At 39.9% G+C, this 26,831-nt stretch overlaps 1 protein-coding gene across 1 annotated transcript; it reads right to left on the bottom strand.

Annotated features, from left to right (window-relative positions):
• TSPAN3 (tetraspanin 3) lies at nt 1–25,586 on the bottom strand. The gene is made up of 7 exons (XM_067754764.1): nt 25,333–25,586; nt 11,620–11,811; nt 11,296–11,370; nt 9,655–9,756; nt 8,120–8,272; nt 7,772–7,855; nt 1–907 (listed from the first exon to the last, which is right to left on the bottom strand). The coding sequence occupies exons 1-7, from the start codon at nt 25,393–25,395 to the stop codon at nt 815–817; spliced, it is 762 nt and encodes a 253-aa protein (XP_067610865.1). The 5' UTR covers nt 25,396–25,586; the 3' UTR covers nt 1–814.
• Nucleotides 25,587–26,831: the final 1,245 nt, after the last annotated feature.

The raw sequence follows: 26,831 nt of genomic DNA, 5'->3' as shown, positions 1-26,831 counted from the left end.
TTAAGGGGGTGATACAGAGTTTATTGAATTAGATTTTTCTATTTACAACTGAGATCACATCTACATACTATTTTGCTAGTCTACATGGGTACATTATTTCTAACGAGTTTAGACTTACAATGAATGGGCTCAATCATACAAAAAAACACACGCACACACTCACACTAATTGTTTTAAAACAGTAGTGCATACATTACACTCCTATAAAGCCAGCTTTGATTAAAAACCGCTAGTTTCAAAGATCAGTCTGATTTTGAAGATGAACCAAGATACACGCTGTATGCTTCTAAAATCTATTTTAGCCATTTTGTACAGTTGCTATCTTACTGAACTATAGTATATATTTTTTAAAAGGACACTGATGAGGGGCACCATCTGGTATTAACTTTAACCAGACAGCTGACTGTCTCCCCCTCCCCCCAAAAACCTTTGGCCAAGAGCTCTCCATTGTGAAGACTGAAAGGACCCGGTGATACTTCAGCAGCAGTCCCATTACTGCTTGGAGGTAACAGAAGCAGGCTCATGTCCGCCTTTAATTCTACCACACTACGCAACTCGCAAATGGTTCTGAGATTAGAACATTTACCACCGTACTTAAACACTTACGGACATGGAGAGTCAGCTAGAGCAGGGGAAAAGAAATTCACAGGTGGGTAGGTAAGAAGGTAGACACGTGAAGAGCCAAACTGCTCTGTCCGACACCTGTGTACGTGTGCTTTAACTAAATGAACTCAGGAGGCCAATAGCAGTGGACCTGCTCAATTCACCTTCCAAATCAGAACAAGACTAAAAAAGCTCAGGTTTGAGTTTTCTACTATGCATAGGTTCCACCGGTGATGAGCAGCTCATAAGCAGGATCTCTACTCCTTCTGCACAATACGATGCAGGCACACAGCATGCCCAGCAGCTGTGGGAAGAAAACAACAATGGAAAAAAAAAAAAGGCTGAAAACCCTCTTACAGCAAGTGCGTGTTTCTTTGTTGGCAATGGAACTGTTTCTAAGTTCAAAGATCTCAAATCATCAAAAAAGCACTAACAGTAACGGAAGCAATTTCAAATGAATACATTATCTTTTTAGGATCTAAGTACCAAGTTTTAGTTTCCCTGCTTCACATCTAAGAACAATTTGTGAAGCCAGCAGAGAATCAAGTCTCTCCTAGTGCCATTCCCATCTCAATCTAGAGCAGTGCTGCATGAAAGAACTTTCTGCAGTGATGCAAACAGTCTATACTGAGCTGTCAAATATGGCAGCCACTAGCCACGTGTGGCTACTGAGCACTTGAAATGTAACTAGCGCAACTAAGGAGTTGCAATGTTTATTTTATTAAAATTAATTTAAATTTAGACATATGTGGCTAGTGGCTACAATACTGAACAGCAAAGGTCTAGGGAGCGGAATGATCAAGACTATGTATGGTGAGCAAATTTAATGGTGGTGGGTTTTTTTTTGTTGTTGTTGTTTTTTTGCGGTACACGGGCCTCTCACTGTTGTGGCCTCTCCCGTTGCGGAGCACAGGCTCCGGATGCGCAGGCTCAGTGGCCATGGCTCATGGGCCCAGGCGCTCTGCGGCATGTGGGATCTTCCCGGACCGGGGCACGAACCCGTGTCCCCTGCATCGGCAGGCGGACTCTCAACCACTGCGCCACCAGGGAAGCCCTAATGGTGGTGTTTTTAAGCATCTGGATTTGAGGGAGATAAACTTTATAACAAGCCACAAAGTGAAAAGCCCAATACATGAGTAGCCCAAAAGCCCTATGGGGGAAAACCAATCCTGATACTAAAAAGTATAGTTCAAAGGTTTTTGTTCCACAATTATTTACTATTTTTGAAATCTAGGTTTGGCTCTGTGGTATTATATACATATTACTTTTTAAAGGTCACTTTTCCTTCATCACTTTATTTTAATAAGGCCTAATCCTTCTGTGGTAGCAAACTGGAATAGTAGTGCCATGTTATTTTGGATAAGCGAGAGGATTAAGCTGGATTAAAAAGAAACGATTCTAGGGTTTCCCTGATGGCACAGTGGTTGAGAGTCCGCCTGTTGATGCAGGGGACGCGGGTTCGTGCCCCGGTCCTGGAAGATCCCACATGCCGCGGAGCGGCTAGGCCCGTGAGCCACGGCCGCTGAGCCTGCGCGTCCGGAGCCTGTGCTCCGCAACGGGAGAGGCCACAACAGTGAGAGACCCACGTACCGCAAAAACAAAAAAACAAAAAAAAAAAGAAACGATTCTAGAATTTTTGACCTGGCTTCTTACAAAATATAAACAGGTACTAAAGAGCTAAATAAATTAATTTGCTGCTCTAACTTTTCATAGACAGTGAAAGGTCTCAGTTATTTGATTTTTAAAAGGCAAGGCCCTCTGTACATATGGGGTCAATCTAATTTCAACAAAGTGTACCTGATCCATAAACAAGACTCTCAAAGTCTGAAGTGGAAGATTACTAACGAGACACATGTACAGAGAAAAAGGATGTCCTCAAACTGATTTCTCCATGATAAAGTCACACTCTCCAATTTCTGCCCTTATTAGCCTCTGTTCTACCCATTCAGGATATATACTTGCTGCTTGAATTCAACAGTTTTATTATATCAATATTTGCTGAGTGCTTACTAGCGCAAAGCACCTTAAAGACATTTTAAAAGTGGATATTGTTGAAAGTTTACTAAATATCTTAAGCCAATTCTAGACATGTTTAGTATCTAATTCCTAAAGAAATACATTTCCATTCACTGTACAGCAAAACATTCTTCGAACAGCTATAAGATCAAACACAATTATGTTCCCAGGCAATGTTAAATTGAGCAATAAAAATGCTAAGCTCTGAAGTTACTGATTAGCTTGGGGAAAAGATCTCTTCCCATCCCCACTTCCTCACATTCCTTTCAGTTGGCTAACTTCTACCGAAGGAGTCAGCATTCTCAAAATGGGGTCTGAAATAAGTATCCTTTTTTTCCTGACTTTAATTTCACTTAAATCAACTTGCACTGATTTAAAAACAATTAAATAAATTTGATAAAACCCTACTCATGCTTGGAAATGAGTCTAAGAACATTAAATACTACAATTTAAAAAAAACATTAAGCACTACACAATAACTTCTTATAGTGCAAACCTCATCACTAAGTATTACAGGTCCATTTCCAAAGCTTTGCTATACTAAAATCTCATCAATTATTGAAATTTTCCAAAAACAGATTTTAAAATATCACACAAATATTTTAGCTCCAGTGTGATTTCTTGCAATGAAACTTTCCCCTGTAGTAGTCACATCATGAGAACTAATCTACACTTAGTCCAAATATAACACCCAGCAACTGCAAAAAATGATTAGTAAATACATAGGCAAGTGGTGATTAAAAAAACTGCCAAGGACTAAAATGCTCTATGATACACTAGGTAGGTGGCATTATGGGGAAGTAGGTATTTTATACAAGGTAATTAGAACTGCACACTGAAAACACTCTTTTCTGAGAAAAATTTAGAAATACCTATCAAAAAGTCATCCATATTCTCTGACCCCTCAATTTCATGACTACAAATATTTTGCTACAGACTTTGCCCATATATACAGAGGAAATTCACTACTTGCATTTCTGTAATAGCAACACTTCCATAAGTGCCCATTAATGTAGATTAAATTATGAAGTATGTCCAAAAAATGGAATACTATATTGCCACAGTTGCATATTAATTTGTTTTTAAGAAGGTACAAAAGGTTACATATCATACATTATATGTAAACTTTTGTACCTTCTATGATACTTTTGAAATGATAAAATAAAATTTTAGATATGGAGGACAGATTAGTGGTTACCAGGGTATGGGGGAGGGGGCATAGGACAGAGGTGGGTGCAATTATAAGAGTTATCAAGCAGACACTTGTAGTGTTGCAACTGTTCTGTATTTTGACTATGGTGATGGATACAAGAACCAAACAGGTCATAAAGTTGTACAGAATTGAATACACATATAGAAATGAGAAATCTAAAAAAAATCAGTGGATTGTATCAAGGCCAATATCCTGGTTGTGATATGTAATAGTTTTGCAAAATGTTAACCACTAAAGGAAACTGAGCAAAGCATACAGGATTCTGTCTGCATTGTTTCTCAAAACTGGAGGTTGCATACAATTATCTTAAGAAAGAAAGGTAGAAAATTGCATCCTATAAGCTTCTATTTGCATAAAAAATATTTATGTGCTTGTCTAACCACAAACTACTTCTGGAAGGATATACAGGAAACTGGGAACAGTGGTTGCCTCTGCAAGGGGGGACTCGAGAGCTGGGGTCAAGACTTGAGAGGGAGGCTTACCTCTTACTAAATTTGTATCTTTAAAGAAAATTTTATCAAATGGGTTTTTCAATTAAGAAATTTTCAAGAAGTTAACAATTAAGATTAATTTCCCCAAAATTAAAAAAAAAATCTTAGCCACTCAAGAATTAGCTCCCCAAGCTTTGGTTTTAAGTTTTTAAGGAAGAATTACTTGAAATACTTTTTTAAAATGACTGTCAGAATCAAGCCACTCAATTTTAACTATCTGGGGGCCCAATCTGAAGTGCTATTCATTTATGTATTTTAACTCATTTTAATGAATTAAAATAGAAGTCAGAAGAGGCAGGAAGGAAATAACAGTCTCAACCTCCTTCACACTTGGCATACAGACCAGAAAAAAGCAACAAGGCCTTGGGAACCAGTTCTCTGTGAAATTTTGCTTTCCATCATTCCATCTTAAGGACATGCCAACGTTGTGAGACTCCAAAGACTGACAATTCCCGTTTTCCCCATACTGCCTTTGCAGTGAGCCTTACACACAGCTGAAACTTAAGAGCTTGCCAAATCAAAACCTAGATTTTATTATTATCACCAGACTGTTGAAATATAAAATTTATAGCTGATCATTTGTTCATTTAAGAGGCTGGCTACTCTCAAAGAAGTGAAATACCTTGCTCATTAAGAAACTAACAGTATAAAGGGTGTAGCAAAATTTTTAAAATCTCATTCTCTTATAGTTTTCAGGTTTTTCTTTCTTGGTAATTTTGGTCCTACCCAAACCTAGACCACTTAACAAGACTAGAACAAGGGTGGGCAGATGTTTCATAAAGGGCAATACAGTAAATATCTTAGGCTTTGTGAACCGAGAGACAAAATTGGTCTCTGTTGCAACTATTCAACTCTGTCACCATAACACAAAAGCAGTCATGGACAATACATAAAATGTGTGGGGCTCACACAAAAAGAGGTGGTGGGCTAGACTGGCCCACAGATGACCAACACTCAAACAAGAGGCTTTTACTGGTAAATTAAGTTTATGGGAAAATTTCTTCTTAAATTCACCTTTATGCCTTAGAACATCAATGAAATGTAGCTTAATAGTTAGTACCACAAATCACACTCAAAATCAAAGGAGACAACGCTTAAATATTTTTGATACTCACAACACTACCAAAAATCAATCAATCTTTCCCATTATTTAAAATTGAATTTTCTGTGATAGCTCTTAGAGCTTCCCCACTTTAGAACCTGAAGAAAAGTGCTAATCATTTTTCAATGCTATTACATTGTGTATTCTAACCAGTTTAAGTGTCAATTTGCTGTCAGATTTCATTAACAGAATTTAGGAATTTAATCTTCTGAGAATCTTAATTCTTCAATTTGTAATTGGAGGCAGAGTACACATGGAGACGGGGTTCAAGCTTTAGTGATGGTCGTAAGTCATGCTATCCTTGCTCTCCCTCATTTTCATGGCCTTTAAAACCAGGGACTGCAGAATCTCCAAGCATCCTTCTAGCTCTGTCTCTATCAGGATAAGTATAAAAGCATAAAAGCTCCCTGCTCTTTGAGTTGTTTCTGCCTTCATTCAGGTTTTCCACACACATGGCACCAATCTACATCAGATTTTGAATATCAAAAGTTTAAACATTTATAGGTACTCTTAAAAAAAAAAAAGTAGAAAATTCTTTTATTTCAAATGGATGTTTTTCCCTTTAAAACCAGTTTTTAAATTTTCAAAACTACTAGGTTTTGAGGCTGTAAAAGCTCTGAATCCCTGACTTAGTTTTGCTGAACTGAAAACATCAAAGCTTCATCAGCCATTATTTAAGTCAGGGTGATTTAAGTATAAAATGCATATGAGAAGGCATCCTTAAGAGACTAGTTAGAATATTTATTAGCCCCCATTAAAAAATATTTAATGAAGAAATATCTGACTGGTTAATAAGCTTAACTAGATGAGGGACATATCTAAAGTGTTGATTTCATCAGTCTTCTATATACATGTTGCACATTTCATGATCAAAAGCACCATACAGTTCTAAAGTTTTTTTGCTGCATGCTAATACATGCAGCTTTATTACCACACATAAAATCATTAAAAATGCACAGATCAGGATTTCACTTGGGAAAAGAGACCTCCCTTACGTTTCATTATTTTTAGCTAAATGAATGTGTTTACACAAAGAAAATATGAAGTACACCCCTGCTGATCAACAGACTACTGCTATGCTGAGCCAAAAAGAAAATGCTTAGAAGGGCAGAGCCCAGAGCAAATAGAGCTCGGCTTTTCAATGAATCATTTCAGAGCTCTTTGAATTATCAGCAAAGTAAACATTCACCCTTTTGCCATTTTATAAGGCACTTCCTGTTCAATACACTAGTTTCTGTTCAAATAGACAGAGAGCAGACAAGCCAAGCAACTTACATATAAACTAGCAATTATGTTGGTTTTTCTAACAATTAAATGATATCAAAACTTTCTTCAAGTAGACTCTCTAGACCTGAAGCATGTTTCAAGAACATACTAAAAGAACACTAAAGAACACTCTGAGAACTAGATCTGATGCCAAAGATTTTCAAATAGTTGTAATATCCTCTAACAGAATCCCTAAGATATAATGTATATACCCAAGAAACTAGGAATGTAGATTATACTGGGCAGAAAAATAGCCATCTTTCTTACTTGTTTTTTATGTGGGTATGAGGGATAAAGGATGTGTGTGGGTTTTTTTTTTGATAAAGTGACAGGTAATTAAAACAATTACCAGCTACTTTGTACAAGCTCTTATTAAGGGGGAAAAAGACTGTTTTCACTGGTAGGAGCTGGGACAAGTCCCCTCAGCTACCAGAAAGACATGGTACATTTCCAAATATGCCAAGTGGTATAACAGACTTCTTGATGACAGTCCTTCTAAAAAAACTAAGTCCACAAATACAAGGGAGGTTAGAATCTCAGTTTTTAATTAAAGGTCTTTCCTGTAAAGTGATAAAATTGCTCCCGTTACTGTAAGAGACTAGTGTAGTGCCACTAGTCTTGATTTATGTATATGAACATATAAAACCCTTGACGACAGAAAAGCAAGAAATGGAAGGAGAAATTTTAAAAAGATTAAAATAGAACTTTCCACCTCCAAGCTGAAATACAGCAGTTTGATTTTTTTTTAATTCTGTGAAGTTCTACTGAAGTACCTCCCAAGAATACATTATGACAACAGTTTGTATTTTGAACAGGTCACTCACTAATCAAGTCAAGAAAATAAGATAAGGAGTTCCCTCACACATGGTTCCCCCATCCAGATCTCTGGTTTCTGGGACCATTCTGGGTCTATGTCTAGAAACAGGAAATGGAAGATGCTGGAAACTAGTGTCTGGTACCTCAATCAATTCCAAGTTATCTATATACACAAAGATTAACTGTACTTAGTGATTAAAACCATTCAGGGTTGCCATCAGAGAATCAGTACACTCTGAAAACTCCTTGGCTAGCTGTGCTTACCTGAATAGCTGCAAATGCCAGTGCTGCCCAGATAACATGCATCATGATTTCTTGTAGCTTCTTCACAACTAGAGCTTCACACCCCTGAAACACCCAAAGTCATCCTCATTAGTCTTTTTAAAAAGTGAAAGCTGCAAGGTCACATATTACTACTCACTGGCAGAAATGGAAATGACAGAAACTAAAAGAGGGAAAAAAGATAATGCATTTGAAAATAATTTATATTAAAATTAAATGGCATTAAAGACAAGTAAAAGAAGGTAGAAAAGAAGTTCCAGGTAGAGATAATTCACCAAGAAAAAAAGCTACCAGGCTAGATTCAAGTGTTGGCCAAGAAACTGAACTTACCTCAGCATAGAGGTCAGAAGGGTGGGCCAGACTGCCATTACAGCTGCTGGCGGTCTCTCTGCAACAGCTAAGAGGGACACTCTGGTTTTTGGTTTCTTTGAACCAGTCTGTATTTTCCCAGTCTGAATAGTTGTGAATTCCACAACAATGCAGCTAACAGAGAAGAGAACAGAGATATTACTTGTCACAGAACACATACCCCTGTGCCGAACTTTAGAGTTCCATGCACTGAAGAGCTTTAAGCTACTTTTAGACCAGTGATGTCCAACAGAACTTTCTGCAATGATAGAAATGTTCTGTGTCTGTATGCTCAGTATGGTAGCACCCAGCCACATGGGGCTATTGAGCAATTAAAATGTGGCTAGTGTGACTAAGGAACTGAATTTTTAATTTTAATTTAAATAGCCACATGTAATTAATTAGTGGCTCTAGAACCTCCATTTGAGAAATCATATTGCCCACAAGGGGTAGTTTACAGCTAAGAAAAATCTTTACACTTTGCCTGTTAAACATCTAATCCTGAGTTAAATATTATTTCCAATGACAAAGTATTTAAAATATTTTGTCTGAAATGTCTGGGACTTACTTTAAGTTAATCTAGCAAACGATATGTGGGAGTAATAGATGAAACAAGATTGACAAAAAGCTGACAATTTTGAGGTGGGTTTATGGATACAAAGATCTACTGTACGATTCTCTCTACCTTCAGGTATGTTTCAAATTGTCTACAATAATTTTTTTTTAATGGTTTTGTCTGTTAGCCTTTCTGGTCTTGCTTTCTCAAGGTATATGAAGACTTCTCACCTCCTCTGAAGTCCATCTGATGCTGAACTTTCCTGTGACACGTACCTCTCTTCCATTATCACCTCTTTAGCTAATTATTTTTAAGGGAAAATCAGATGCTTCTTATCTGGCTGTGACTAGGTAATGGTGGGAAAAAAAACTTTCCAAGGGTGAGGGTAAGATTATCGGACTTGGACTTCGCTGGTGGCGCAGTGGTTAAGAATCCGCTTGCCAATGCAGGGGACATGGGTTCGAGCCCTGGTCCAGGAAGATCCCACATGCCGTGGAGCAACTAAGCCTGTGCACCACAACTACTGAGCCTGCACTCTAAAGCCTGTGAGCCACAACTACTGAGCCTGTGAGCCACAACTACTGAGCCCACGTGCCACGACTACTGAAGCCCGAGTGCCTAGAGCCCATGCTCCGCAATAAGAGAAGCCACCTCAATGAGAAGCCGTACTCCTCAAGGAAGAGTAGCCCCTGCTTGCTGCAACTAGAGAAAGCCCATGCACAGCAACAAAGACCCAAGGCAGGCAAAAAATAAACAAATTTATATTTTAAAAAAATAGCATTGATCATTTAGTTTAACAACTCATGTGTAGCTGCATTTGAAAAAAAAAAGGTTATTGGACTCATCACGAAGCTAACCACAGCTGTAAATGTATACTGCTAATTTACATAGTAACAGAGTTAAGTTTAATGTTTGCTCAACAGTGATTGGTCCTCAAAAACAAATTAGCCTCAGAACTCACCTGTCTCTGTACATAATCAATAGCCCGGCTAGCAGCATCAGGGTTGGTTCCATTGTAGGTCTTATATACTTTCTGAATGCTGCGATCAACCTCATTTTCCACCTGAATTAAAACAAAGAATTCAGTCCCTCAAAAATACTGATAAAAGTAACATTAGTCAAGGCTCCAGCTAAAATGCCCTAATGGCATGTGTGCAAAGTGGCAAGATATTTCTGTGAATTTCTTGTAAGAAAAAAGTTTTCTCCCTTCCTGCCTCCATGTAGATTCAGGTAAAACTTCAGACATATTATATCACACAGATTAAAAGCAATCACAGAGAAGACTGTGTGCAAGATGGCAGGCTACCAATTTGTTCAAGAGGGAGAAAGCAGTTGAGCCTTGAGATAGGTGTCCTAACTTATAAACAGACCACCTTCTTTTTCAAATAAGTTTTCAGTGGGTTCTCAGAAGACCTACTCATTTTCCTTTCCTAAAGGAGGTAAAAATTAAACAACTTAAAAAGCCCCCACAAGATACTTTTGGGACAAATACCAACATTATTTCCATTTTACTTATTTAACGTTTAATTAGACTTGGGCAAATATGTAAAAGTAATCAGCAGGTTAAAAAAAAAATCAGTCCTTAAAAGTGGCACCTTATGAAGAGCTGCAGTTCAATGTATGTGAATGAGAAGACAGGAAATAAACTCTCCATAATGTATTGCCAAGTGGCAACTAAAGTGTCATTTAATAAAGTTTGCTTGTACCAGATTCTCCTTACCCTTCTAAGATGATTAGACCTATTTGGTAATTTTATCAGTGATGTAGTAAGACTATAAAATTGATAACCAGATCATAGGTAGGGGCATAATCCACTGCACTCTTTTTTTGGCATAGCTCTCTGGTACCTTATGTAGCAATGGTTGAATATTAAATTGGCATATCATGCCTTTGACTCAAAATCATAAGAGAATAACCCTACTATGAGAATAACCCTACTATGCCTTTATAATAGCTCTATAGTTATCCCCAAATTAATTTAAAGCAGCCTGTTTAGCCTTAAATGGTACCGTAGATGGAAAGCAAAAGCAGGAAAAATAGAAAGGAAAGGGGAAAGAAAAGAAGAATGACCAGAAAAGAGGAAAGAGGGGCAAGAAGGGAGTGGCTGGCAACAGTTGCCTTAGTGTTTGAGTTGGTAGGACCCCTTTTTCCTCAGGAACAAATTGCAGGATTACAACTCCCAATCACCTTTTTCTATGTCCAGAACCAACGCATTTTTTTTTAAAAGAGGCAATGGAAAATGAAATCCTCAGTTTAGTTCTTCTAAACAGAAATCTGGGAATCTATATGGGGAATCTATAGGCTGAGGAAATTTGAACAAAGTTCTCAGCTGACCAACTATTCATTTGCAGATCATCCTATGGTCATTTAAAGAAAACTACCTACAAACTAGGACAGTAGTAGAATTAACACTTTGCTATATTAAATGAGACTAGAAGTCCTGACATATAATTTCTAATTATCCTTACATTTTCAAAGCAGTGGCTAAAGTGAAGTCAGGCAAAAGAAAATGTTTACTCTCAAAATGAGTTTGTTCTATTTCACTTGAAACACTTAAGCCTTAAGCCACCTTTTAAAACATACATTCCAGTAGACAACATACCTTTGCTCTGTAAACATATCCCAAAACCACTACAACAACTTCTGTGACAAAAACCAAGAGTAGGATGATGACAAACTGTAAGGAAAATGTAAGGAAATATTGTCAAAAATTAAATACAAATGAAAAAATAACTCTAAATACTCTCTTGATAAAAAGCAATTATCTGAGATAACTGCTGGAAGTTTAAGACAAGTGCTAATTCTGTTCCAATTATAAAGAGAGTCAAATAGAAAATGGAGTTTCATGCTCAATTCAAGCAAGTAACACAAATGAATATTCCCACATACTATGACGACACATGCGATCAGTGAAGAGCTAACTTACCGTGGCAAGTCCACAGCGGCTTTCCCGGATTGTGGCACAGCAGCCAATTAGCCCAATAATGAAGAGCAGGGCTCCTACAGCTATGATCACCACAGCAGGGATGAGAGTGTACACATCTTCAAAGAAGTGGTCATAGTCGTCATAAGTGATGAAGACATAGGCTCCCACATAGCATAAAATGCCAGCTGCTCCCTGTAGAAAACAAGGTCAGAGCGCTGGTAAAATTCTCCAACCCCTGCTGGTAAAAATCCCCACTATTTCTTAGCATGTTATAACTCAATGAGATTTTCCACCACTTTTAAATCTTTGTAGACGTTTTTTCTGTGAAGCTGAAAATTATTCACTAGTAAGAGCATTTCGTTACTAAAGTTGTAAAGTTTTCCAAGCTCCATCTACTTTTCAATAACTGCTGGTTCATCTAGGACCAAGAAACCATGAATCCAGTAAGTAAGACTGATGACAAGAATGAAAACACACACACATCCCAAAGCGCTTCTGTAGCTCAATTACATGTCCAATGAGGGTCAGTGTGGAGGTGGGGACTGCCCCCAGCAAATGGGGAAATCGGGTACAAGTGGCAAAGGCAGGATTTGAACCCAGGCGATCTGACTCCAGAATCTGCATTTATAATCTCCATCTAATGACTTGGGGAAAGAAAATACAATAGCAACTAATAACCATGATACCCATATCTAAAACATTTGCTGTCCTAGTTGAGACTATGAAATTTACCATTTTCATAGCTAGAGGGCTACGTTACTAAAGAACTGTACAAACCCTTTAGGTCTATTTATTCTTTAGAATCGTGTTTCTCAAACTACATGAATAGGAATCATCTGAAGATCTTATTAAACTGCAGACTGATTCAGTAGGTCTGGGGGTGGGGCCTGAGATTCTGCATTTCCAACAAACTCCCAGGTGATGCTGATGCTGCTGATTCTTGAACTACACTTTGAGTAACAAGGTTTTAGAGCACCTAAAGGCAAACAATGCAGAAAGTCATGGAACAGCTGCTGCTCCAGACACAATGCTCCAGTTACAGAGTTTTACATACATTTTCCTTTTATCATTGTCAATTTTGCTATCATTGTGTACCAGCACAATACTGACAGCCCAATGCTGCTTGCTTTTATGTGAATGAGCAAATACAGTGTGAGGTTAAGTGTTAAAACATCTGGTTTAATGAATTATCATTTACAGAGCACTTTGAGATATTCAAGTAAAAAGAATTATTTCACCATTCTTCAAAATTTTAACACATAAATCATTAATCTTCAAACTAGAAAAGAGCCTCCACAATGATACTGGAAATATCGTTAACTCCTCTCAACCTGGAAACTCAGTTTATTTCTTTTTTTTTTTTAATAAGTTTATTTATTTATTTTTGGCTGCGTTGGGTCTTCGTTGCTGTGCACGGGCTTTCCTCTAGCTGCAGCGAGGGGGCCACTCTTCGTTGCGGTGCACGGTCTCATCGCGGTGGCTTCTCTTGTTGCGGAGCACCAGTCCCAGGCACGCGGGCTCAGTAGTTGTGGCGCGGGCTCCAGAGCGCAGGCTCAGCAGCTGTGGCGCTCAGGCTTAGCTGCTCCGCGGCATGTGGGATCCCCCGGGACCAGGGCTCGAACCCGTGACCCCCGCATCGGCAGGCAGACTCTCAACCACTGTGCCACGGGGGAAGCCCTCAGTTTATTTCTTGAGTCTGTGGGACCCTGTAAGCTTGGGCGTCATCAGTATATTTTCATATACCAGGCCAACAGAATCATTCAGATCTGGAAGAAAAAGACCCCATTTATGGAAAGTTGAGAAAGTAAGTTGATTTTTTTAAAAAATAATAATGAACTTTTAAAAAGAGAAGACAAGACTAGAGTAATGGAGGCAACTTAAAAAACCATAATCTTTTTTTTAAAGCTTTTTTAAAATTTTTATTTATTTTATTTTATTTATTTTTGGCTGCGTTGGGTCTTTGTTGCTGCACGCGGGCTTTCTCTAGTTGCAGCAAGCAGGGGCTCCTCTTCATTGCGGTGCACAGGCTTCTCATTGCGGCGGCTTCTCTTGTCGCGGAGCACGGGCTCTAGGTGCGCGGGCTTCAGTAGTTGCGGCTCGCGGGCTCAGTGGTTGTGGCTTGCAGGCTCTAGAGCGCAGGCTCAGTAGTTGTGGCACATGGGCTTAGCTGCTCCACGGCACGTGGGATCTTCCCAGACCAGGGCTCGAACCCGTGTCCCCTGCATTGGCAGATGGATTCTTAACCACTGCGCCACCAGGGAAGTCCAAAAAACCATATTCTTTTAAAACTCTCCTCTGGCTTTCAAGAGGCCCCACTGCTGGCTTTCTTCCTATTTCTCTCACTGCTTGCTCTCTCATTCTCTTCATGGACTCTTCTTTACCAGACAAATGTTAGTGATCCCCAGAGTTCTACCTTCAGCCCTATTTAAATAGTTTTCATTTTGTAGGCTCTCCTTGGGCTATATTAGCCATGGCTTCACCAGCCACTGCAGCTCTCTACCTAAGCCATCATCTCAGGATTACACATCCCCATCTGGAAGCCCCACAGACACCTTGCCCTCAACTTACCTCAAACCCTCTCTGCCTTCCTGCCCACTCCATTAAACCTTCCCTCATATTCTGTATTTCAGAGCAAATGGCACCAGACAGTTATTTTTTTCTAGTCAAATGCCTGAGAGTTACTCTATTTTCTTTCTTTGTCCTACCTCTACATCTCATCAATCACCAAACTCCTTCAGATTTACTTTCACAACACTACCTGAATACCGTAACTTCTCTTCAACCCTCTGCAGTGCTTCTGTCTTAATGTGGGCCTTACCATTGTTCACCCTAAACCTTACTTCCTGACCCTCCCTGTCCCTTAATAGTATGTTCTTTATATGATCAGTTATTTTTGTTAAAAATATAGAACAGATCAAGGCATTAGCATGTTTAAAATCAAGATGAGGCAAATAAGGCCCCTGATAAACTAAGCTGTTCCTCCCTGCTTTTCAGGCTCAGACTCCATTACCTCTCATGTACCCTGAACAACAGAAAGCTGTTATTTCCAAATGTACCACATATCCTCTTACTTCTTTACCTCTGCTATTCTCTTTGGAATGCCCTCTCTTCATCTGCCTGGGAACTCCCTGTCACCCATTAAAATGCAGTTTAAATATCACCTCTTCCTTTTGGAAGCCATTCTCGACCATTTCAGGTTGGATTAGGTGCACTTGGTCACATACCACCCCCTACACAGCTCTAACAGAGCATTTATTACAACTGTTGCAATTATAACTATATATGTCTCAGCATGCCATTAGGGCACAAACTTTGCCTGTCAGTCTTTCAGCCCTGTACCACCATCCAGCACCTAGAACGGTGCCTGGCACATAGAAGGTATTCGTCAAAATTCATTGAGTACACTTCATTTCATCCAGTCCCTTGAAATTGCCCTCCTATCTCAATCATAAAGCTTTGGTTTGAATTTGCTTTGTTTCTCTTCAGTCTAATGCTTATAGTTTTTAGTCCACCATTCAAACAAGATTTGGCAACTTAATCCAGCTTTACTGAATTCCTGATGGCCATGACGTCTGGAATACATTAGTTTATAAATGCTTCACCTACAGCAACTGTACCTGTTCAAAGGCCCTCAGTTCACTGACATACTTACTTTCGTGACATATTATTATGGGATGATGGAAGGCACAGGAGAGGGGAGAGAGGAGAAACAGCTTAATAGTCTGGGTGCATTAACTACCGAAGTACATGGAATACTTAACACTCTTACCAAACATTACTTTTTCTTGACTACATACACACACAAACACACACGTGTATACACACACACATTTTGTTACAGTAAATACTTTTAGTCCCCAAACAGAATTAGAAGAATACTAAATATGAAGCCATCAAATACTGTCCAGTTTGTCTTCACTAGTCATCTCTCTATCCTTTGGACTCTTAGCTTTTCTTACTCTAATAGGCAATCTTCATTTCTTAAATGGCTTAAATTAAAATGAATTCCATCTTTGAGCTGCTAGTAAATGAAATTTAAGACCACATAAATTTGAATAGGGCTTCCCTGGTGGCGCAGTGGTTAAGAGTCCGCCTGCCGATGTGAGGGACATGGGTTCGTGCCCCAGTCCGGGAAGATCCCACATGCCGCGGAGCGGCTAGGCCCATTAGCCATGGCCGCTGAGCCTGCGCATCCGGAGCCTGTGCTCTGCAACGGGAGAGGCCACGACAGTGAGAGGCCCGCATACCACACACACACACACACACACACACACACACACACAAAATTGAATAAAAACAGGATAAAACTGGAAGATATATGTACTCAACAATTAATCTGAAGCATGGGAAAGTGAAGAACCATCTGCATTTTAAACATGAAATGATGAGTTTTCAACCTAAAGAGATCCCTATAAGGCTCACACTTGGTGCTGCCTGGGTGTGGGCCAAGTGAAATGCTTCCAGTGCAGCCATCCTCCACCCATACAGATAACGAATGCAATGGAAGGCTAGGAGGAAATGCCATTTGTAAAGCCGCCTGTTCTTTTCTAATAGACTTGAAGGCAGTTTCTTTTCCCAGGCTGCAAACTAGTCAACATCCAAATCACACAGCAGAGTTGAAAACATAACGCTTCTGTTTTGACAACATACAGTGGGAAGCAACTTAGCAGTTGCACACACCAAAGCAGAAACTGCACTGATTGCTGATATGAAACTATATAAATCAAATTACTGACAGAGACTGTCTCCTAAATTGAAGGTAACTTCAAAAATTTCTTCTTTTAACAACATGTATATATAGTGCTTAATGTAAGTTGTATAGTAAACAATTTATGAAGTGACATCAGTTACTCTGAAAATATAGAGAAGGTGTCCCTAAAACAGCTGAAGACATAAAAACAGCAATAAACAACTGCTTTAATGACATCCAACCATCAGTATGAAAAACATAGGTAGAGCTTATATGGTAAACGGAAAAAGGTTATAAGTAATTCCTAACTAGGGACTTTGTAGTCATGCAGATTTTTGATATAGGAGTTGTGGCTATTAGAAAGCCTAAAAGGTAAGCAGGGTTAAATCCTTCTGAAGGGTAATGCTGGGATTGAGATGTATCAAAGGATCTGGGCTTTGCCAACAAACCAGCTGCAGGGGGGGAAGAGGAGGTGCAGCAGAAGAGGGAATGAAATGTAGAACTTGGAAGCAGCTGAACTGCATTAGTCATCGCTGAGAAAATCTGAGCCTATAAGGAGCATTTGTGCCAGGACAGTATACTAAAAATACTCATCCTTTTTACAAATAAGTGAAGGGAAATTTAACGGAAAGGCTGAGAGCTGAAACTATAGAAAAAAGAATTTTTTGAAAACCATTCTTCTTTACCTTTTAATAAACTCATGTTCTAAATTAAGTCACAAAATTTTAAAACTTTAGGAAAGCCAGTGCTTTTGCACAACCCCAAGCTGTTCCTCCAGAAATAAAGCTACCTGTCAGAAAACTTTAGAAGTATGAGTTCCAGAAGTATGACACTTCACTTTATCCTTTTACCCTTCCACTACATATTCAATACATACAAATGTGAAGCCCCTTTAAAATTAGAAATTTCAATGTTATGTAAGATTGATTTTTCTACAGTTTAGAAACCAGTGTTTTGGTTTTACAAACTAATTGTTTTGTTTTTGTACTTTTGAAATCCTCTGTGAAAGACGATGACATGCTAAAATCCAAAAACTCCTAAATTCTTTACTTTTCTAAGGAAGAAGGAATATGAAATGAAAGGGAGCACATCAACCACAGTGATACTTGCCACTGGAATCAGGGAACATTAAAAACAAAACAGCCTTGTTACAAGCCAGGAGGTAAAACACCTCTGCTGTGAAAAGTGCATCTATATGGAAATTTAGAAATGTGAAGGTGCATCCCACATCCCACAGAGCATATGGGTGAAGATAAAGCAAAGAAGAACAGGAGTGATTTTCTTGCAGTGGTATACAGTAGTCATGGATTCATTTGTAGAAGGGAAAGAATCAGGACAGTGTAAAGATGAGGGGACCATCTGAAGTCATTCAGCTAAAAAGCACAGTGTCTCACAAATTCTTGTTGCCTGCAAGAACTACTCCTTCAGTGTGATTTTTGCCTCCAATAATCAATTGGTAAAGCAGAAGCGACTGGAATGTTGGAAGAAAGAGTAGAAAGACCTGGCAAAAACCACCATGTATTCTAGACTTCATAAGAATGCAGATTTCAAAAAGTAAAGAGGGGAAAAACAGCAGCAGAAATCCATCTTATGTACCTATCTTTTAACATTTAATTCAGAGTCTCCTGTACGGTCATATTAGTTTTTCATGTACCTCGCTTCTCTCCTACAAAGAACCCATTAGTAATTCTATGCAGTGCATTTCTGAAAGCTTTTCCAAACTCCATCCCTCCTTGTGCCATTAGTAGTGTCTTAAAATCACCTCAAATCTTTCAGCATTCTACTTACCATAATATTCTCTAGTCAAACCTATATGTTTCAATTCTGACTTACTCTGACGAAATACTTCATATCATTAAATATAATTACTCTTACCAAGTCCAATGCCTACATATTTCATTTACTCTCTTATCACTCAAGAAAAAAAACTATCCCAAAGATTTCAATTCCGGGCTTCCCTGGTGGCGCAGTGGTTGAAAGTCCGCCGCCGATGCAGGGGCCATGGGTTCGTGCCCCGGTCCGGGAAGATCCCACGTGCCGCAGAGCGGCTAGGCCCGTGAGCCATGGCCGCTGAGCCTGCGCGTCCGGAGCCTGTCCTCCGCAGCGGGAGAGGCCACAACAGTGAGAGGCCCGTGTACCGCAAAAAAACAAAAAAACAAAAAAAAATTTCAAATCCTCTTTCAGAAATTAAAGCTACTCTAACCAAGAATTTCTGAAGCTATTAAAATATATCATTTTCAACCTAACAAATTGGTCAATAATAAAGGCAAGCAGTATTCAAAGATATGTAAGGGTACAGAGAGAAGAGCCCACAGAAGTACAAAATAATATAGAATAATCTTTCTGGAGAGCTATCTGGCAACACATTATTAGCCTCAGCATTTATACTTTTGTACCTACTAACTGCACTTCTAGGAGTCTATTCTTAAGAAAATAAGTCAGATGAAAACAAAGATTTGTATAAGGTATGTTCATCAAAATGTTATAATATTATAACAAAATTATAATAGCGAAAACAAAAGAAAAAACCCTAGCATCCAGAGGTATATTTGCATTATAGCCCTTAAATATGTTAAAGCATAATTTACTAATATGTTTGTGGTGTGTTAGGGGAAAAATACACTTACATGCAGACATTAAAAAAAAAGAAAAAAAACACCAAAATGTTAATACTGGTTGTCTCTGAGTGGTGGAATTATGGTAACGTTAGTTTAAAATACTTTTTAGTGTCTTCTTTAAAAAGCAAATATATTATTTGCATAATCATAAAAGTAAATACTTAAAATTATATCTGAAATTGAGACTTTGTTGTTCTTTCACAAACAAATTCTTAGATCTGTCCTTAACCACCAACATAAAACAGGTATCTCTTCAATCCCAATATTTTAGGCACTTCTGCCAATCTTCCCTGTTTATCACTTTTCTTGGGTCTGCCTGGCTTTGACTCATCTTTAGATGTTTTCTGACTATCTAACACAATTCTGATCCTTTCAGTACACATCCTTTTTTTCCCCCCATAAATGTTACCTATTAAGGAGACAAGTAAAAAACAAACAAACAAACCCTACTTGGAGGGGTAAAATTTTGACAGTAAGCCACTTCTGCCATCATTATCAATATCACCATCATTATTGCCATTATTCTTAAAGAAAACGTATTTTAATCCTTTAAACCAATATTACTCCGATGACATTCCAAAGGTCATGTTCCTCAATTTTGTCCTATTTTCACTGTTTCTGTATTTGGTTTTTTATAATCACTGTTCATCTAGCTTAACAAAGTTGTTCTATTTAATCCAATTTATATCCACGAGTTGAAAGACCCCAAATGTTCAGGTTGCAATGAAACTGGAGATCCACAACTGCCGCAGCCAAATTATTTTAACAGCATGGAAATTAAATATTTTCAGATTGCAGGGCTCCAGGGGTCATCTGAGAAGCACGTAATTTAAACATGCATTTTTCTTTGAGACCCTCTGTCCTCACACCCTACTCTAACTGTAAAAAGAGTCAGTTATTACTACTGGAGCCTGAGGTCCTTAAGCTCTATAATAGTAGAGTTTGTCCTTGCTTGGGTTATGTGTTTAATCAGTAGCAGCAACAATGTAAAATACAGTATGTCAGCATTTACTATAGATTCCCTTTTAGTAAATCAAGAACAAATACATCAATGCAAATAATTGTTCTCATCTACTGACTCTACAAAACTATTAAGGAGGGGGAAGGAGGAAAGAGATGATATTTTTAAAGGAAGACTTGAGACTCTCTGTGAGTATAAGGGGAAGGAGGAGGGGGAGGAGCAGCTAGAAATTAAATTCAATAGACTATTAAATGGTTTTGCCTGTCTGACCCCTCTTCCTATAAGCTGTCAGAGAGCAGGAACTGTAACTTTTTGCATTTCTCAGAAACATGTAAAGCACAGATATTCAACAAGTATTTACTAAGTGAATGATTCTTAGAATATACTTGTTTGATGCAAGTATAAATTTTAAGAAAATAAAATTTCTGCAAAAATCCTAAGCTAAGTTGGATCTTATGGAATAAAATTCATTAAAATATTTCAAAGCATGATAAATATCCTAAAGAGCTACTAAACAACCTCTTCATTAAACTGCCAACTAAAGAGAGCTTTCCTGACTAAGTTCCCCATGCGATGCGCTCTTCCAGTTAATGATTACTCAGAGCCACAAGGCTCTTGGTATGGTGGACAGCTGACTGAGAATGTAGTAAGACTGGAAACACTCATTTTCCTAACTGTCAAAGTTAAGAAACAGGTCTCCTAAAATACACCATAACTTGCTTTTCTTCTAGTGAATTGAAAAATAACTATGAAAAAAGAAATCTGTTAGCTGGAGGTGTGTTCCAATGACATATTCTTTGTCAGAGCAGTCATTCATGATGATAGGAATACAGGAGGTGGAGAAACAAATTCCAGGATGTTTGATAAAGGTTCCGGTTTAAAAGTATCATATTCTCAACTCAAATGTGCAAGATGTGCTAGAAAAGACAAAATATGTATATGGAGATTTGTGAAGAAGAAGTCTTCCTTGAAATATTTCATTATAAATTTTTATCTTTTAAACAAAAGCATGAAAGTATAGTTAAGCTTTCTTTTGGTAATTTGAACACACCAAGTATATTCTTGCCTTAGAGCCTGTAGGCTGTTCCTTGTCTTAAATGTCCCCCATCTCCTCCAAATCACCCCAAAATCTGTTCCTTCATATTCCAGATTAAATTTCACCTCCTTGGAGAAGACTTCTTTGCCAACCTAAAGCAGCCACCCAATCACTCTATCACATCACCCTGTTCTAAGTCTCCGCATAACACATCACTATCTGATATTTTCCTTGCTTATTTTTTTTATTTTTATTTTTTTGCGGTACATGGGCCTCTCACTGTTGTGGCCTCTCCCGTTGCAGAGCACAGGTTCCGGATGCGCAGGCTCAACGGGCATGGCTCACGGGCCCAGCCACTCCGCGGCATGTGGGATCTTCCTGGACCGGGGCACGAACCCGTGTCCCCTGCATCGGCAGGCGGACTCTCAACCACTGCGCCACCAGGGAAGCCCTCCTTGCTTATTTTTAATTGCCTTGCTCCACCAAAAAAAAAGTTCTGTAAGAACAGAGATATTCATTTTTCCACCATTCTATCAGTAATATAAGCACAAAGTAGGTATTTAAACATTTGTGTTGTATTTGTTTAACAAAGCAATTTTCCTTAATTATATGTATTCACAGAGGGAAGGGTAATATGAAACTTTTTTAAGATAAGGTAAATTTTAATGCTTATATAAGGCTTTTAAATATGATTTGTATGTAAAGGGTATTTCATATGAGTGAATGATGATTAGTGAAGGTGCCACATTCCAAAGTTGTTTCCAAAAGCATTTAAAAGGTGTTTAACCTTGTGGTATTTCCCACTCCACAGCTGTGTTAGTGTTACTATGGCCTTTCATACTGATGAAAAACAACACCCTAAGCAGATGTGCCAGACTATAAATTCTGCAAGCATGGACAAAGCTTTCTCTTGTAGTCCCTATAATGCCTAAGACACATATGAGCAAAATAAATACTAGCCAATTGGTTTTTCTCACAGGGTAGAAAAAGTAAAAGTAATTTGTATAACATGGGTCTTCATTAAGTACTCAATTAACTTGCCAGAATAAAAACCTGAAATTATAAGTACTAATTTAAACTTGTTTTAGATGAGGCCTCCTGGGTCAGATTAAATGACCCACTGAATTAAGACCCTTGTCTGACCTTGGTGCAAAAGTGCAGTTTAGAGAAGAGGTTAATGACTGTTCCAAGAGCCTTCAAAATTTAGTCATGTAACTCAAACACTCCTGCCTTCCAAAAATTATCATGGGTCTAGAACTAATACGCTTACATTTAAAGCTATGCCACTCCATAAAAAACAAAGAGATACAAGTTGTACATCCCTTCGCTAGTCCAAAATTACCTTTCATGCTATAGGCCCTAATATTTTGGAATTTGGTGAGGCACTCTCAATTTCCACTAAGACAACCTTCAGGATTTTAGAACCCACTGTTTCCCCTTTGTCTGAGCCTTTCCATAGTAACTTCCTTAGACTGCACTGTTCAAAATAATCTACACCAAGTCAACATTAACAGCTTTGGCTGTCAGATCATTTAATACCGATCCTAAGTATTTCAAGTACGTATCTATTTGCACATCACAGCTCTTTGAACAAGCTGCCAACGGAACCAGGATATCATGATATAGAGAGGTGTAGTTTAAAGATGTTGACAAAGCAATTAAACTTTAACACTTATCAACAATCAGTCATTACCATCGGATAGTGAAGAGCCAATGCAACAGAGCCTGGGCAACTTTGCTGAAGTTGCCCAAGGGAATCTAGATAAACTTTAGAGATGCTCTGTGTAGGGAATGCTCATTCTTCCACTTATAGATTAAGGCATTAAAAGGAGGAAGAGGCCACTATATAAGAATATACTTATTAGAACTGAAGAATGCATTAGAAATTCCCAGGAAGAACAGGTTAACATCTGTTTTATGTACTTCCTCATAATGACCTAATTTTTTAAACTGACAAGTTAAATAGTGTAGTTTAAATGCTGGGGCAGGTTCTAAACAAGGTTAAAATCAGTGTTTTAGAGCAAGTGAGTCTAACACAGCCTAAAGAGTTCCTTCCCCTTTCCAAATCTTTTGAAATTCCACTTTGCTCTACCACCACCGGCTCTAGAGCACAGGACAACCTGGGTGTGAAGGCTGGCTCTGCCCCACCTTGCGTGTGCCCCTTTAAGTAAAATTTAATGTCCTCATCTGTAAAAGAAGCACGATATTCCCTGCCAGAAGGAGCTGTTATGAAGATACTCCATGTAAAGTGCTTAGCACAGTGCCTGGGTTTTAAAAGCACTCAAATATTAGCTATGATTACCAACATCGTCAGATTCCAACAGTTGGTCCTTAAACTAATACTTTGGCACGAGACATATCTAATATTGTTTCCTCCTTAGTTATGTTGCACTAATCCTGCTGCATGCCACAGTTTTTTTCCCTGCATGTCTGCTTAACTTCCTCATCACAGCTCACAAATGTTTTATTATCCTATTAACCTAGATAAAGAGTGTTTTTACCACACAGTTTAACTTCAATCTCGGCAAGAAGCCACTATGAAAAGTACAACTGAAGTTCATCATAACCTTCTTCACTAAGTGCCAACAGTACCTATACTTAGATAGTTTCCAAAGATTAATGAACCTTTGAATTAACTGCTATTTTAAATGAAAATTTAATTATTTAAAGAAAATGGCTCCTGCATTTCCAATATTTTGTTTCATTAGCAATTCCAGTCCCTGAGCTTGAATAGCCTAGAACTCACCTGACAGTACACAGACTCTTCTCCAATATCAAACTGTTATGCCCATAAAAATCACAAGGAACTGTAAAGGCTACAAAGCTAAGTCTATACCTAAGAATCTTCTTATCTAATAGTGTTTCTCATCTGGAGAGCCCTGGAAACTCTTTTAGCTTTTAAAAAGGCTTGTAAGTCAAACTAAAGTATAAGAAACACTGCTCTAATTGGAAAAGAAGAAATCATGGAAACATCAATGACACGTGGGTGATTCTGAACAGTACTATCGGCCCTACTAGACAGGATTCTTTCCATCACACCATAAATATCCTGAAAGACTCTATGGCAATACATGTGTGTAGTAAGTGCCTTATTATATGTAATTATCCTTTTATGCTACCGCAGTCAGGATATGAAAAGTTTCCTCCTTTGTTGGGGGAGGGGGGAATGTGTTGTAAGAAGGAAAGGATTCCTCCTAATTTAGGGTATGTTTGTGGGAAAGAGTTGCATGGGGACATACAAAAGTATGGGAAGTGGGAATGTTCAAGAAGTGTCCTGGGGACTGGGGACAGGGAAGTGTGTCCAGGACAGCAAGTGTTTAAGAACATGGTCAATGGTGAGGAAGGAAAGGTGACTGAGGACTTTAACTGCAATACCAAGAGGAGGTTGAACCTTAATCTACTGCTGAAGCTTCTGGGGTGTGGGCGGGTGTTTATTTTTTAAATGAAATAAAGTGATGTGAGGGAAGAAATGCTTAATAAGATTTATCCGGGTGCAAAGTCCAGATGAACTAGAGGGTGGAGAGACTGACAGGAATAACACAGGTTATTACAAAAGTCCTTGGCGAGATAAGGACCTGAAGTAAGATGAAGGGGCTATAAACACCCCTTTCTTTGAGGGCGTGTCCAAAAAATGTGTAAGCCACCCTTTATTGAAAGTGAACTAACTCAACGCTTTCAAGATCTTGTGACATCCGAGTCATATTTAACCAAGGTTTATAATCTCAGGCTACCCATCCCCAGGACCAAACAGACTAATTTTCTGGTTACAGGATTATTTGGCTTCTCAAGTTGAAACCGTTCCATTTTCTGGGCTGGTAACCAGTCAACCAGTTCTCCATACACAAAAAGCTCTAAGGCAAAATCCCTCACCCCTGAGTCGGTAGCGTCCCCGCACTACTGCACCGTTTGCTCGCACGCCTCGGGGCTGCCACTAGAGCTGCCAGGGCTCCGGGCCCCGACAAAGAAAGCAGAGCCCGACCCTTTGGGGAATATCCTATTTCGAGCCTGGTGTCCTAAAAGAATCTGCAATGAGAGCTCTCCGTCCAGCAGGCTGCTCCGGGGAGGGGGGAGGCCGGGGGGCCTCTCAGCGCCGGCCCCTGGCACAGAGCTCGTCAGCGGGGGCACCGGGCCCGAGCGCGGAGGCCGCAAGAAGCCCCCGAGGGCTTCCTCTCACCGCCATCTACGCCCGGAGCCTTCGTCCCGGCCAGTGAGGGACCTAACGAAGAGGCCCCCGGGGCCGGCCCGGGCCCCCTCCCCTCGCGCCTCCGCCACAGGGCCCCCTGGTTCCCCCAGCGCCAGCCCCGGCCCAGCCTGGGTCCCCGCTGGGCCCCACAGGCGCTTCAGCCGAGGCCTCCTTCGGGCCGCACCGCCGGCCCCCCTCCCTCTCCCGCCCGCCGGCCACGCTCACCCAGAAGATGAGGTTGAGAAACACCAGCACGGTCTTGGAGGAGGTGATGCCGCACTGGCCCATGGTGCCGGCGGTCGGCTGAGGCCCTGCTCGGCGAGCGGGACGCGCTCACCGAGCGAGGCGTCAATGGCGACGGCGCCTTCCCTGTGGGAACTGCACGGCCTGCGAAGCGTTCACCGCAGCCCCCGGAGCCGTCGCCCACCCCTAGCCCAGCAAGCACCTCGCTCCTCCGCGCAGCCGCCGCAGTCTCCGCCAGGCCACCGCGCCACACCCCGGCAACCGAGTCCCGCCCCCGGACAGGCAGCTTCAGCCAATCACTCCCGTGGTTCTACAGCGAAGCCACGCCTCTTAAAGGAGACGAAAGCTCAGTGTCCTTGGCCTCTGGCCGCCCTTGGATGCAGACGGCTCCTTAGGGAAGTTTCAGAGGACCAAACCCAGTCCCCTCCTACTGAGCTGCGTTTACTATGCCAGGCTTACAGGTGATTCAGAGTCCGAAGAACGCTGTCTTTCTACCTAGCCCGTTCTCCCCTAAGGAGGTCGGTCCTGACAAAGTAACACCTAAGCATTGTCTGGGAGAAGTGCAGTAAACATCAACAAATATTTATGGAGAACTTATTGTGCCAAGCGCTAGACTAGCTCTCAGAAGAGTCATTGGAAAGGAGAAAAGGCTGGTGAGGGGGTTGGCAATGAGGAGACATTTTCGTGTAGATGTGTGTTGGGAGCAAGGTAACACATGAAGTCTATTCCTGGGTAGGGCATTTTGGAACAAGACTTAGAAAGATTACAGAAACATCTTTTCACATTGCAGCATTTCACACTCTTCCCCCAATCTTGCATCGATCATAGTAATGAACAGTTATTGAGAGCTTACCCCATGCCAGACTTTTTATGGCCATTTGCTCAATTAACCTCCATCACAACCTTAGGTGAAGGTATTATGGTTATCAGCTTCATTTTACTGGTGGAGGAATTGAGGCTTAGAAAGATTAACAAACTTACCCAGAGCCACACAGAGACTAGGTAGTCTAGGGCAGAAAACCACATTCTCAGCCACAAACGAAACTGCCTGTTTACTGTCTTACCTGCCATTACAACCCTGCACTCCCTCCTCAGTTGGCCCTTAAAGATGCCCATTTGCTCGTCCTTAATCATCTCATTCTCCTGAAATCTCCCTGGCTATCACCTTTCCCAGGTACTTTCACCAATACCTTTTCATCTCAGCCTCCTATTGATTTGTACCAAGCAGCAGCAGCAGCCACTTATTCACTCATTAATAAGCACCACCTCTGTGCCTCACTGTTCTAGGTAGTGGGCATTTCACAGTGAGCAAGACAAATCCTTGCCCCCATGGAGCTCACATTCTGTTAAAGGAGGTAGACCTCAAACAAATAGGCAGGTTAGGTTTATGACATGATATTGAGTAGTGATAGAAAATAATTCAGAGGAAGGGGATAGAGAGTGATGCGGGAAGTCCTCCGAACAGAAGATGTTGGAGGAGA

The sequence above is a fragment of the Pseudorca crassidens genome, chromosome 1 (genome assembly GCF_039906515.1).
Source record: "Pseudorca crassidens isolate mPseCra1 chromosome 1, mPseCra1.hap1, whole genome shotgun sequence".
Taxonomy (NCBI): domain Eukaryota; kingdom Metazoa; phylum Chordata; class Mammalia; order Artiodactyla; family Delphinidae; genus Pseudorca; species Pseudorca crassidens.
The sequence above is the reverse complement of the archived record's forward strand: the minus strand, read 5'-3'. Positions and strand labels throughout refer to the sequence as shown.

Coding starts and splice junctions, on each gene's coding strand:
- TSPAN3 (XM_067754764.1), bottom strand. CDS start 25,395: ATGGGCCAGTGCGGCATCACCTCCTCCAAGACCGTGCTGGTGTTTCTC. Junction 11,371..11,619: donor GCCGCTGTGGACTTGCCACG/GTAAGTTAGCTC, acceptor TTTTCCTTACAG/TTTGTCATCATCCTACTCTT. Junction 9,757..11,295: donor GATATGTTTACAGAGCAAAG/GTATGTTGTCTA, acceptor GTTTTAATTCAG/GTGGAAAATGAGGTTGATCG.